Source organism: Fusarium fujikuroi, chromosome FFUJ_chr11, assembly GCF_900079805.1.
Source record: "Fusarium fujikuroi IMI 58289 draft genome, chromosome FFUJ_chr11".
Lineage (NCBI taxonomy): Eukaryota > Fungi > Ascomycota > Sordariomycetes > Hypocreales > Nectriaceae > Fusarium > Fusarium fujikuroi.
In genome coordinates, this window is record NC_036632.1 from 219,102 (window position 1) to 232,453 (window position 13,352).

The 13,352-nt window shown below is 48.9% G+C and overlaps 4 protein-coding genes; 1 reads left to right on the forward strand and 3 right to left on the reverse strand.

Moving 5' to 3' along the window:
• Nucleotides 1-891: 891 nt before the first annotated feature.
• FFUJ_11287 (SKY1-Protein serine kinase) lies at nucleotides 892-2,368 on the forward strand (the record flags this gene model as incomplete). XM_023570168.1 has 2 exons in its annotated part: nucleotides 892-1,109; nucleotides 1,159-2,368. The coding sequence occupies 2 exons, from the start codon at nucleotides 892-894 to the stop codon at nucleotides 2,366-2,368; spliced, it is 1,428 nt and encodes a 475-aa protein (XP_023437318.1).
• An 82-nt stretch (nucleotides 2,369-2,450) lies between these two features.
• FFUJ_11288 (uncharacterized protein) lies at nucleotides 2,451-5,799 on the reverse strand (the record flags this gene model as incomplete). XM_023570169.1 has 4 exons in its annotated part: nucleotides 2,451-3,616; nucleotides 3,663-4,969; nucleotides 5,017-5,450; nucleotides 5,494-5,799. 4 exons carry the CDS (start codon nucleotides 5,797-5,799, stop codon nucleotides 2,451-2,453), a joined length of 3,213 nt encoding a protein of 1,070 aa, XP_023437319.1.
• A 681-nt stretch (nucleotides 5,800-6,480) lies between these two features.
• FFUJ_11289 (related to heterokaryon incompatibility protein het-6) lies at nucleotides 6,481-9,846 on the reverse strand (the record flags this gene model as incomplete). Its single annotated transcript, XM_023570170.1, has 1 exon — nucleotides 6,481-9,846. The coding sequence occupies one exon, from the start codon at nucleotides 9,844-9,846 to the stop codon at nucleotides 6,481-6,483; it is 3,366 nt and encodes a 1,121-aa protein (XP_023437320.1).
• Nucleotides 9,847-11,089: 1,243 nt separating this feature from the next.
• On the reverse strand, nucleotides 11,090-13,010 carry FFUJ_11290 (probable permeases; the record flags this gene model as incomplete). XM_023570171.1 has 4 exons in its annotated part: nucleotides 11,090-12,448; nucleotides 12,500-12,551; nucleotides 12,602-12,870; nucleotides 12,930-13,010. The coding sequence occupies 4 exons, from the start codon at nucleotides 13,008-13,010 to the stop codon at nucleotides 11,090-11,092; spliced, it is 1,761 nt and encodes a 586-aa protein (XP_023437321.1).
• Nucleotides 13,011-13,352: the final 342 nt, after the last annotated feature.

The following is a 13,352-nucleotide window of genomic DNA, read 5'->3' on the forward strand; positions in this document are numbered from 1 at the left end:
CATAGAGTTCTCATGTAGTATGGCGCCTTTCGCCAGCTAATCCAATTACAACATGCCAGGTTCCACGGGCATCATGTCCCATACGAACAGGTTTATAATCGCTTGGAAAGGCTCAGTGCAAATACATATGCCCATTATTATGTACCTGTTTATGGTTCATACAATCACGGGTGCATTGAGAGACTGCTTCCCGGAGGAGTAACCTCGACAAATGGCGCAACCCCCTCTTTATGGCAGCCGTTGGTTGCTAATCTATTTCGGGTGGGAGCTTTACAGGGGAATGTCACGCCATTGCATTTCAGAACAACCAACAAACAATTCTGAGCCAATACTTGTCCTGTATCTCTTTTGGGTCTATCTCACCTGCTCTTCAGCGCCTAATAGAGTTTCAAACACAGCCCCCTTTGGTAGCGCGCAGCAAAATCACAAAAAGGAATGTTGGTTGAGTTGTTTTTCTAAAATTATTTACACAATTAAACTGAGGCATCATAGCCATGACGTTGGTTGTGTAATATTTACCTCTCGGCGCTAATCGCATCTGGCTGTCATTGGTTGACGTGACATGACCCAAAAACTCCCCCAGCGCTAAGCCGTCAAAAGTCGAAAAGGTACATATTGAACCAAACACCATCGGAGTCAACAGACTCTTACTTAGTAATGAGAATCACTTCTTCTGTCGCATTTGTTTTTGAAGATATCCTTTCACCACGACGCGCGCGGCTAAACAGTTTTTGCGATTGCCGCCCGACCGTAGCCCCGCTTTTATCATCCATCCAGCTACGCACTCTCCAAATAGCTCGTGGTCTTATTTCCTACAATCCTCCCTCTTCACACTCTTCATCTTTCAGGCGCTTCTGTCATCGCTCCCTCTACCATCCAGCCTTCCGCAAAATGGCCTCTCGTCCTCCAACTCCGCCTAGCAAGGACCCTTGGGAAGATGACGACTTTCGTTTCAAGACCAACGGCACCCCTTGTGAATGGGGTGAGGCGTATCATCCAGGTGGTTATCACCCTGTTCACCTCGGTGATGTTATACAGGAGCGTTACCGCATCATTCGCAAAGTGGGATGGGGCCAGTTCTCTACGGTCTGGCTCGCTGTGGACATGCAGTATGTATTTATCACGCGAATCTTATGACACACTAACACTGTTCACCAGGATGAACCGATATGTGTCTTTAAAGATCACTCTTGCTACTCAACAAAATGATACAAGCAAAGAGGTTTCTCTCTACAGATCTCACCTCAAAGACGAGTCCCCATTCCTTGTAGCCCTTCATGACACAATTAAGATCACGGGGCCTAATGGGGAACACGATGGCCTTGTTTTTGAGACCATGGGTCCAAACTTGACAACCCTTCTCAAAATAAGACCAGAGTTTCAGATTGGTGAGCCTTGGGAGAGAAGTTTCACAAAGTCCTTCGCAAAAGATGCGCTACGGGACACCATCCAAGCGCTGCACTTCCTTCACGAACACGGTGTTATCCACGGTGATCTACATCCTGGTAACATCCTCACCTGTGTAGAGCAGCTGAAGGCTACTCCGGATACAGAGATAAACCTGAAGCAATCTGACAGCGATGCTCAGCCTCTCATACGCAAAGATGGGAAGAAAGATCTCTGGGCCCCGTCATATCTTCTTGAACCTCGGCCGTTGAGCGACTACTTCACGTATGACCTCCATCCTCTTGTGAAGCTAAGTGATTTAGGTGGTGGTAAATTCCCTATCTGCAAGGCTCAAATCTCAAGGATTAATCTGACGTTTGCAGCATTCACTGAAGAAGACTCCATGACGGGTGCCAAGGCTATCACCCCGGTTGCCCTAAGAGCCCCAGAGACGATTTTTGACGAACGTGTGGGCAAAGGTATCGACGTATGGGCCTTTGGCTGCTTGTTATTTGAAATGATCACCGGTCAACCTCTGTTCGTCGGAATCCAATCCCTCGAAGGAGAGGATTACGATGAGACTTCTAATGATGAGCATCTCATTCAGCTATGTGAGGTCATTGGACCACTACCCGAACCACTACTTGAGAAGTGGCGTCGAGCGGATCAATATTTTGATTCAAGCGGAAACAGGCTGGAGGTTAAGCCTCAAGAGGACGGCTATGTAAGCGGCGGTGAAGACATGGAGTCGGTCGATGGGACTGACGAGGAAGACGAGGAAGGCAATGGTCCTCCGCTCGCATATGTTGGTCGTTTTCTTTCTCTCGAGGACCAGTTCATGGCAGAGAGGCCAGGTGATATTGGCGAGGCCGAAGCCAAGGAGATATTAGAGCTGTTGCGATGGATATTCCAGTATGACCCGGCGCATCGGCCTTCAACAAGTGACCTCATCAATCATCCTTGGCTTCGATTAACTACATAGGTAAATTCACATGCAGCATAGTACAGTCAAAAGAAGTTCTAGATTATCCGTACTATTGGAAGCCCATTTTCTCTATAGCTTATCACTCTTTATCAAAAGTTCCTCCAACAATTCCTGGTGTGCTCGCAAACGAGGTACCATTATACTTGCCCATTTCATCCCGTCCCAGCAAGAAACTCTCAGGCGGGCCAAGGTAAGACTGTCGTACACCACCAAGATCAACCACAATCTTCTGAATCAAGATATTCGGTAAAAGAGCCCAGATTCTCAACTTGTAAGCACCCTCCTTGGGGACATTGAAAGACGAAGTGGTGTAGTTTCCGTACAAGCCCCAAACCGCATTACCGACGGCGTAACCCCAGCCATCAGGCATGTTGGTTCCCTTGTTGGGACCAATGGGTGTGACGATCTTGGGGTTAGGTTGCTCCTTATCCGCTGGGAAGAGGGTGATGCCGTACTGTAGAGGGTTACGGTCGCCGAGGTAGTTGGCGCCTGGGGACATGAAGACTGTCACGTTGACGGCTGAGTTGTTGCTGAAGAGATACATATCGTACTCCAGAGCAGGACCCTCGCCAATCTTGAGTTTCTCGGTGTTGAGAGGGTACAAGCCCATGCCTGCGAGAGTACGGCCGTAGTTCTTGATGGTGTGATACTCGAGAGAAGAGTCATCCGTGTCACCCTCGTGAATCTTCTGATAGTGGGAAGCCTCGATAGAAACATGTCCATCAGACTCGACGAATCCCTCTTTGAAGCTATCAGGAACCTCTCTGTTGATAACAGTCACGACCAGCTTTGGCTCATCACCCGCATACTTCTCAAATCCACGACAATCACTCGTGATGTTGATCATGACTTGTGTCGTGTTAGGTGCCTGGGGAGCATTATCCCAGTCAACAGTGATGTAAACACGGCTATCAGTACCGTTATCTCCACCGACAGTGCCGTTGTACTGTGACAGCTGGACAAAGTCCTCCCATGGTGCTGCGCGCCAGTTGCAACCCTTGTTTCCACGGTGGAAGACATCGAAGTATCGGGACTGGGCGCCGTGAGGTTCGAGGGGAGGAAGCTCGAGGCTGTTGGAGGACAAAGAGTGCCAGCGGCTGTCGCCCTGAATAGTGGCGTTTGAACCCTCGACACCAACGCCGTATTGGCCGCCGAGTGATGGCCAGACGTCTTGGACGAATCGGAGATCGGGAAGGGTGTTTCTCATGGGCTGCTGCCAGTATCCGTCGTAGCCTAGGTGGGTTTCTAAATAGGTTAGAAGAGTCTAGGTCAGATAGAGTGAGGGACTTACGATCAAGCATGTGTGCCCATTTCCCATCGAGCAACTCGTTCCATCGCTGCGTCAGGTTCGAGTCCTTGTACATCAAATCCACCGACTTCCAGATAACGTCATTAGCAGAGTTACGCTTCTGTCCCGCGTACAACTGGTTCCTGGCGCCGTAAATCTGGATCTTGTTCACGATCTCACCACCAAGAACAGGGTGGAGCAGCATCTCGAAGAAAGCAGGCTGATATTCTGAATCAAGCTTGTCGTAAACAGCCTGGGTATCTTCCTTTAAAGTAGCCCACTGCTCAAGAATGGCCTCGGCTTCGTGGTAGTTGATCACGGAGTAGACTTGGGGTTCGAGCAACTCGAACTTGCGGCGGGCAGCATACATGCCGTAGCGCGTCATGATGTCCGTGATGGCCTCAACGTGTTCACTGCCGAACTCACGCTCAACCCAAGCCTCAACCCACTTGGTTGTGCCCTCCTTCTCCCACTTCTCAGTATCGTAGGCGAGATCCATGAAGTGGCTGATGGGAATCTCCTTGGGCTTGAGATCACCGACGTTGACGATCCAAATGCGACGGGCGTTTCGGTGGTATGCTAGGGTCATCTGCTCGGTGGTCTTCTCAAGTTGAATGGTGTTGATCCACTTGTAGTTTCTGGGATCACCGACGTAGTCGAAGTGGTAGTAGACACCAGCACCACCAGAACGATCTGTCTCATTAGCGAGAGGTAGACGGCGAATGTTGCCCCAGTTGTCGTCAGCCCAGAGTAGGGTGATGTCCTCGGGAACGACGAGGCCGCGCTCTTGGTAAGACTGAACCTCCTTGTAGAGACACCACAAAGATGGAACATCGGTCAGGTTCTTAACCTTGAGGCCTTCCTTGAGAATCTCTCGCTGGTTGTCGACAAGAGTCTCCAGCATCTCAACAATTCCGTCAATGCCGAGATCGCCTTCGATAGCTGTGTCGCCGGTTCCTCGCATGGCCATAGTCCAAAGACTGTTTCTAGCATATGGCTTGGCCCGCGAAACACCATAGCGGAAGTACTCGTCGATGGTCTCGTTGTTAGTCTTGTACTGCCACTCACCCTCATAGAACGTTCGGAACTCGTTCTGTGCTCGCATCATAGGCTCAGTGTGAGATCCACCGAGAACAATCTCATAAGCGTCTAGGAGTGGCTGGTTAAGAGGATCATCGATGTATACCATGCTACCCCAGACAGTGGGCCAGAGGTAGTTGGCACGAAGACGGAGCAGCAGTTCCGAGACGAGGGCATAAAACTCGTGGTTGTAAGGAGCCTTGTTGTTCCAGGTTGGGTCCCAGCGCGATCTATGCGTGTCAGTGGCAATTCCTTCAGGTGAAGTGCAATGACTTACCCGACCCAGCTGGAAAGACCGGGCTGCTCGTCGTTGAGGAAAATACCTCGGTACTTGACAGACGGTGACTTCTGAACCTTGGGTTTGGAGAGTACAAAGATCTCATCTCGCTTGCGGATTGGCACATCTGCCCACCAGTACCAAGGACTGACGCCAATCTGCTCGCTGATGTCATAAATACCGTAGATGGTGCCTCTTGGGTCACTTCCGGCAATGACCAAGGCCTCGGCAGTGCCCTTGATGGGATCTTTGACAAGCTGGCTGACAAAAGACTCCCATTTGCCTTTAATCTTGCTAACGTCTAGCTTACGGTCTTTGACGAGCTTGTCGATGAGCTCAGAGTGACCAATCGTACCAACAATAATCTTGGTATTGCCAGCGTTGGGTTCTGAGTAGTTTGGTCCGGAGAAGTGCTGTTCATCAAGAGTGCGGTACTACATTCTTAGCAAATGTCTCTGAAGATTAGGAAGTACTCACATGTGTGTTGTTCTTGACATCCACGGGCTTAAACTTATACTTGGCCGGTGATGCTTTCTTCTGGCCGTTGCTCAGAGTGAAGTTCGTGCCAGTAACACGACCAAAGTCGACGGCGAGATCACCAGCAGCACGAATGACGCCCCAGTACTCATCCTTAGAGACACGAACCTGACCAGATCCTGCATCTCCACCGACGAGTTGAAAAGCGTCGTCTGACTTGTTGAAGGCGACAATGGATTGTTGGCCGAGACCTGCTACCGCCGGCAGCAGGCCCAGCAACGATAGGTACACCTGCGAGACCTTCATAGCTAAAGACGCCTTGAAGCTGACATCTCAAGCGCTGTGAGCTAAATAATTTGCATCTTATACACATGCACCGGGTAAATTCAGAGATCAACATTCGAGAAATTTACGTTTAGGCACTATCGTGGTTCATGTAAGTGGGACATTTTGGTCGACGAGACGGGGTATGATCAACGCAGCGTCGCATTGTGCCCCGCAAAACCAGGTTCATTAGCCACAAGGCCGGCTGTAGTCGAGGTCACTCTGGGGTATTGGCCAATTGGAAATATGTGCACCATTTACCCAGGGAGATCAGGCCAGGCCCCGGTTGACAGCAGCAAAACGACTTGTCCCGGGTGCTAATTAGGTTAAGGTAATAACCCCGCTGCTGGGCGGGAGGTTGTTATTTGTGGAATTGCAATGATGCACGAGTTAAGGCGATGTCATGGGCATAAATGGAGATCGCATGTTGCGCAGATCATGCTTATATTTGACTTTTCTACTCCGTAGTAGTCGGGATGAAATTAAGTTCCAAGCCATGTTTCATTCATACCATGGGATAGCGCATGTCGCTTCCCTCTCACGACTGTCAATGTGTCTCCATGAACGACTCAGAATATCAACAACTTCCAAAGCCTCATAGTCTCTCGGCTAAATAACCTGAGCAGGCATCTAAATAATAACAATTTCCTTATACCTGTCTTCCTACTTGCTCGATCCGCGCAAGAGATCCATTTTGATGCAGCTCATATGCCACTCGGATTTCGAAATATACTCCTCCATAGCCTTCCATGACTCAATCTCCTGTCTCCAGCCCTGGGCTGAAGGCCTGCCGCAGTTGTATGGCTGACCATGGATAAGCAGTTCTTCCAAATTTCTATCATCACATTGCGTTGGTTGAGTAGCGGTCTCAGTGTCTTCAAATAGAAAAGCAAAGACCCTCTCTGGAAGCCTTCGTCGCCAAATTTCGGAACTGACAAGTTCAGATAGTGTCGGCCTTCTATAAAGTGCCTCAGGCCGCGTGTGCGAAAGAAGTGATGCTTGCGTGGACCATTCCAAGCAAGCTTCTTGTGTTTTCGGCACGATAAACACCCCTTCGAGCTTCATTTTGTCCAAGCAGTAACCCCCATGATTGTTGTCGCTATTGTCTTCATCGGCCAGCGAACGCGGCGATTCATCATATGTTTCCGATGGTATTTCTCGAGCTTGCTCCTCAAACAATGTCTGTGTGAGCCAATCAAGGAACTCAGTCCATAGTTTCTTAGTCTCGTCATGAGTCAGATGGCGTTTTCGAACAACTCGGTAGGCCTTCTCTATACTGCGATCAAACCTCCAGAAAAAACAGCGTGCAAACTGAGCGCCAAGTTCATCACGGTGAACAATACGAAACCCTTTGATATAGTCAGAGTATGAACGAAAGAAAAACATCCAGAGCAGTTCGAACTGCTCGCAGTATATGAGTGCGAAGATCTCGTTGAGGAATGATTCGCTGCTGGGTGAGGAGGATAGCGCGGCTATGTGGTGATTAAAGTTATCATCTAGCCAAGTGTGGGCTTCATCAAGCTGGGCTCTGGTTACGAGCCCTTTTTCCCAAATCAGAGGGATATCCCTTCTTGAACTACGTTTTAGCATTTCGTAGCTCGGTGACATGGGCCTGGACAGCCAATGCAGGAGAATGGCCCATTCCTCCTCTTTGAAGTCGGGACTATGCGGTACCTTTAGATTATAGGAATTCAGAGCTTTCTCATAAGCTGTCACATCTTGAAGCGAGTGATCTTTTGCTAGTCTCTGTAGCTGTCTAAGACCTTTTTCAAGTCCTAGTTGAAGGGAAAGAGTGATATGGCTCTTCTTGTCCATGATCACATGAAGAGGAGGTAATGGAATATTCCTAGAAGCACAATCCGCGAGCAATCGGTGTTCGGTATTGAAACGGTAAATTTCTCCGCGGTTGGGTATTCTTCCAATCCAACAGAAAGACACTGGAAGCCACATTGACTGTCCCAGTGGAGTTTGGGCAGTAGAGTCTTGCAATGGTTCCAGGCTAATATATCCTGGAAGCCATTTTCTGATCAAGGCCCGGCGTGCTTGATGAACCTCGATAATTTCTTCATCTTCTTGCTGCCACTTCCTATAGGCCTTTTTCCATTGACGCTGGAAAAATTCCTCTAGTAGCTCTTTGTCTCTGCTGTAATTGCTCAGAGCCTGTTGCGCTTCTTTAGTCAGAGTACGCATCTTTTGCAGGAATTGGGCTTTTCTGACAACTCTCTTGAGAAAGAGTTGAGTTTCTAGTTTCTTCTGCTTCCGAAGAGACAACCAACAGACCTGGGTGTTCGTCCATGTAGAAAACTGCGACCAGGGCTCTTTTTGCCCTAGTGACAAGAGCCAAGCCCAGTCCAGAAGATATCTGATGGCATCAAGTTCCTGTTGGTTGCCCCACGAGCATGAGTATTTACAAATTCCTATAAAACTGTAGACATTGTGTTCGGCTTTCTTTCGAAGGATTAAGCAGAATTCATCCTGAGAAAGGCGGAAGATACTGTCAGTGGGTTCGCATATCTGCAGGACCTCAGGGGCTAATGAGACCCCAAAACACCCTGCTTCGACAGTAACCATCCCATTGATAATGGGCCGGTACCCCCGGAAGAGGTAAGGTGCCATGATGTCGATCTCAGCGGCCAGGATGCACAAAGAGCCAGTTTTACCATGCACCCGAAATCTCGCAACACCCTTTGACCAGGACCAAGGGAGTGAGCGATAGAGAAAGCTACTACTCCACTCACGTAGGTACGACCGTTGGCTCTTTTCACTCCAATCAGGAACCCACGAAGGGAGGCCATGCATCGAGCGGCCATGGGTCGCCATATCAAGTAATTGTGCCACCACTTCCCAGCTTTCATCAGTTACAAGGGTGGATGCCAATCCTGTGTACACAGCTTGAGGTGATAGCGTGTAGTCTGGCTCAACTGACTTCTTCCAGAGCCCAAGTAAGGCAAAGATCTTGTCCCTTGGATCAGAAGCATTGCAGTTCCGCGTATCCCCTAGCAGAGTCAAGAAGCCATGACCGTCATCAATATGTCGCGGGGAACCAAAGTGCCGCATCCATCTCTTAGTACACGATCGCTGCAACCTCCCATGAAAAAAGTCCCAGTGCATGGTTTGACGGTGATATAAAACAAGCGCCTGTTTCGCGGAGGCGATTTCTTGAACCACCCATATACGGGAGAAATATGGGTTGTCACTGAGAATCTCCGGGTCATGCGTGAATTCTGAGCCGTCAGTCCCCAGGTATATCAGAACGCGGCTGGCAGTTGAGTAGATGCGTCTCATCATGCCGACTTGGTGAGTCCTTTCAGAAATGTTTGACTGGTTGATACAGATTGCGTCAACCCATAGACGTCTATCTTGATCATGAAATCGACAATTTTGTAAGGCGTCATAACAGTTCTCAGTGATTGGAAGCATGTCCCAACGCTTTCCCATAAATATAGCGTGGTCCTTGTCCCGTTTGCCATTTCCTTTGGCCCAGGTATATGAAATGGCTTCATATGATAAAGCACTCTCTCTCGCGTCTGATGGTGTAGTTTCTGACTCTGAAGGCTCCGTATCTCGGTTCCGAAGGCTCACAGTTTCAAAGTCTCCATGCAAGCAATCCCCAAAGTGCCCTTTGTGCAGTCTTAAAACACGTATCTTAGTACCGTCGAGTGACTCATATGAGGTCTCGCTGGCTTGCAAAGATGGAGTCTGAGCTGTCTTGATAACCGAAGAGCAAGACGTGTGCTTGTTTGTCTCCTTATCGCACCATTCTTGGTCAACCAGTGAAGCCAGAGCGTTGTGCAAAGAGCCATCAGGATCATGAGAGTAAGCATAGTTCTGATATAGCATCGATGGCGGCCAGTTCAGTTTCATGGCAGACCGCTTGCCCGCTGATGGAATCTGAAGTTCATCGCTGAGTTTGTTATCCGCTCCATGAGAAGGGCAAATTTCTCCGCAGTTCATACATGCTGGAACATTAAGTCCCGGAAAGACGGCAATGTCAGACTTTTTGCATTGTGTTGCATGCCAGTTATCCATGTTAATTATGCACCCTGGCGTCGTAAAGCGAGACTGTCGGGGAGCACGATGAGGGTTAAAGTTAATTTCGCATGCGTAGAATTCTGTTGCTTGATGGAGAAACGGCAATTGTTGTAAGTACGAAAGGAACACATCCATGGGAGGGGAATGTGAAATCGTACACAGCCCCAGCTCCGCCAGCTGTGATCAGTCAATTTCGCACAGTAGTTACAGAAAGTAAGCAGCCAATATTGCGCCTCTGAGACATCCGACGGATGATGGGCGCTTACTGTTGGCCAGATGCTTGAAAATCGAAACCACTTAGCCTATTACAGATGAGCCTGCTTTGCGCCAATAAGCCATTATCAGCATCGTCCAATCCAGGCGTTAGGGAGGCAGAATTGATAAGAATTATTTTAGATTGGAATTAGATACCGGGCTATGCTCTTGCCTGAGCTTTAGCTGGTAAGACTACCGCCCGGAGGAGGATGGCAGAAGCTGCCAGTATGCGCCGGTAAGCAAAGTATTGCTCAGCATGGCAATGCACTAGCTAGTGTTGGGTCGATGTATTGTATGCACGCCGCAGATACTTGTCATAAAAGCAACACTGCAAGAGTGATGCAAATATCTACAAGGGCGTTCGGGCTATTCCAGAGAGACACTGTCTATTTCCAAAGTGACGCGGCTTGCGAATCTGCAGACGAAAGCCTGCTCAACGACGTGATGTTTTAGGCTTAGCAACTATGTGGATAGTCTTACACGCGAAATAGCAACCCTGAAACTGTGTCAGCGCGATCAATCATACGAATAATGCTTACTCGGAATGTTATCCATTCGGCTCTTCATAACTGTAAGTTGTTCCGCATCCTGATCGTTACCGTTCAGATCTAAAATGGCGGGTGAGGAAAAGATCTGATCTTTGAGCTCGCCACTTTCATCGACTTGTCGCTGATTCCTTATTTTCTTAGTACGAGATGCTAGACTCTCCAACTTCATGCCCATGACTGATCGAACAGAATAACGTGTTTGTCTAAGCACCCGCGACATCAAGTTCAGTGCGAGACAAGAAACTTTAGCAACGAAGATTACAAATGGCTCGATCATTAGCTCTAAGTCTGTAGACTGAGGTCCGGCATCGATGACAGTATTATTTAAGTAAAAGACTTCATTTCTTTTCCAACAGAACTATATAAAAAAACACCACCTTCCCAAATCTAAGAGCCGGCTTCGGCCCCGCAAGCCGGGTTGCGAAATATGACCTGGCTTATGCCTTATTATTTCCAGAGTAAATCTCAGTTACCACGTGAGGTAAAGGCTCACCAGGCTTGACCCAGTCAGTATTGTGTCTAATAGGGCTCATCTCATGAGAATTGACACCTACATTGCCATCGATGGTCTCGTCCGCATAGGGGCGCCAAAAGTCCTTCTTGCCCTGGAACAAACGCGTAAGCCACCCTGGTAGGATGCCTCCAGGAATACGCCATGTCCAAGGGTCTTTGTCCTTCTTGTTAGTAGCAGTCAGCTTGCCCATAGAAGCTGTCTCCACAGCCCATACAAGAACTTGGATGACAATGTAGCTGCAAATGCCGGCAATGAGGCCATCGGCAATTGAAAATGTAAAGGGCATAATAGCGATGGTCAAGAAGGCTGGGATAGCATCACCCATATATCGCCAATTAATATTGACGACGGCTTGCATCATCATAGATCCAATTAGAATCAAGACACAGCCTGTTGCCCAAGAAGGTATAGAGGCAAAGATTGGTGCAAAAAACAACGAGATAAAGAAGCAAAAGCCAGTCATCATCGCTGTGATTCCTGTTCGTCCTCCTTCGCCGATGCCAGCTCCACTCTCGATAAAGGCTGTCACAGGTGATGTACCAAAGACAGCCCCGATAGTGATACTAATGGAATCAACAAGATATGCTGTAGCAGATCCTTCAAAATCCTGAGTTTTCTCATCTATGAGATTAGAGAATCTGGCCATGGAGTAGAGGGTACCTGTGCAGTCAAGAATATCAACGTAGAGAAACGTGATAAGAGCGCGGCCAAATTGGCCACTATATGCACTGATATCCCACTTTTGCACGGCGAGAATTCTGGTGATAGGGTGAAAGTCCACAACCTTTTTGAAAAAGTTGAAAGAGTCATCGCCGACCGGAGTGTAAGGGAAGGCTGTGATAGAGGTCCCGCGTGGCCAAGAACAAATAGACACAAGAATGATGCCTATGAGAATAGCACCCTTGACACGGAACATAGTGAGAACCACAGTCAGAATACCGCCGCAGAAAATGGCAAGCCAAAGAGTCGGATTTTGCATCTTGTGCGAGCCAGGGCAGGTGCCATCTTCCAATTTATCCGCAGGAGAACAGCCAGCCAGCTCGACAGGGGTTGAAACAGCACCAGTAATCAGGCCTATGCCTTCGCTGTATGTAAGGCCGATGAGTGTCAAGAAAAGACCGATGCCAGCACCAGTAGCTAGCTTGATTGAACGTGGGATGGCTCGAGCCAGCCATTGTCGAAGACCGAGGATTGTGAGACCGAAGAAGATGAGACCCTCGACAAAGATGGCCGTCATGGCTACCTCATAAGGGACAGATCCAGAGCCATGGAAGCCGACGACCTAGGTAGAACTAATGTTAGAAATTACAGGGCGGCAAAGCGGAATACGTACATCGTAGGCGAGATAAGCGTTCAAACCCATTCCGCAGCTGATACCGACGGGCCTGTGCAGAAAGTTAGCAGCCAATCATCGACGCCACCTGTCGAGACTAACATGTTGGCGAGGGCACCAAGAAAGAAGGTGGCCAGAGCAGAGATAGCGGCGGTAGCAGTGACCAGATCACGCTTGACCTCATTCTTGCAAAGGAGATATTCCGAGTTGGCGGCACATATGGGGTCATCGGGAGTCGAATCGCAGACACAAGTGCCTCCACTGTCGGCGACAATGCTGGAATTGACAGCCAAGATATATGCCATTGCGAAGAACGAGATGATGCCTGCTCGGATCTCAGTCGTAAATCGGGAACCAGGTCGCTCGCGGGGCTAAAGCCTTAGGTCAGTGCGATTCTCTTCACAATACTTCTTTGGTGGCGTTGGCTCACATGGCCAGATCCTTCCAATTGAAACCAGTGGCCTACGTGACTGTTGGCCACGCCATCGTTGATTCGACTAATCCACCCCATGATGGTAGGGCCCTTGAGCAGAAATGATGCTGTACAATGGGAGAAGAAAAACAAAAGATCAGGGGAGGAAAAGGAAAAGGTGAACAGAACGGGCGCGACTCATTCTGTCAGCAGTAGTGATTTATAAAGAAGAGGTAACTGAAGAAAGACAGCAAAGAGACAAGGGGCGGATGACCTTCGGCGGATCATGCCAAACAGGAAGGATAGTCTTACCCCCTCCCTCCGGCACATTTGAAACCTATAAAACCTTCTCTATGAAGCAACAGACAAAGTTGGGAGGCGGGAGGTTGACGCCGAGGCAACATGCATTAGTTAGAGTCTTGGAACGGCCAAGCGCACGGA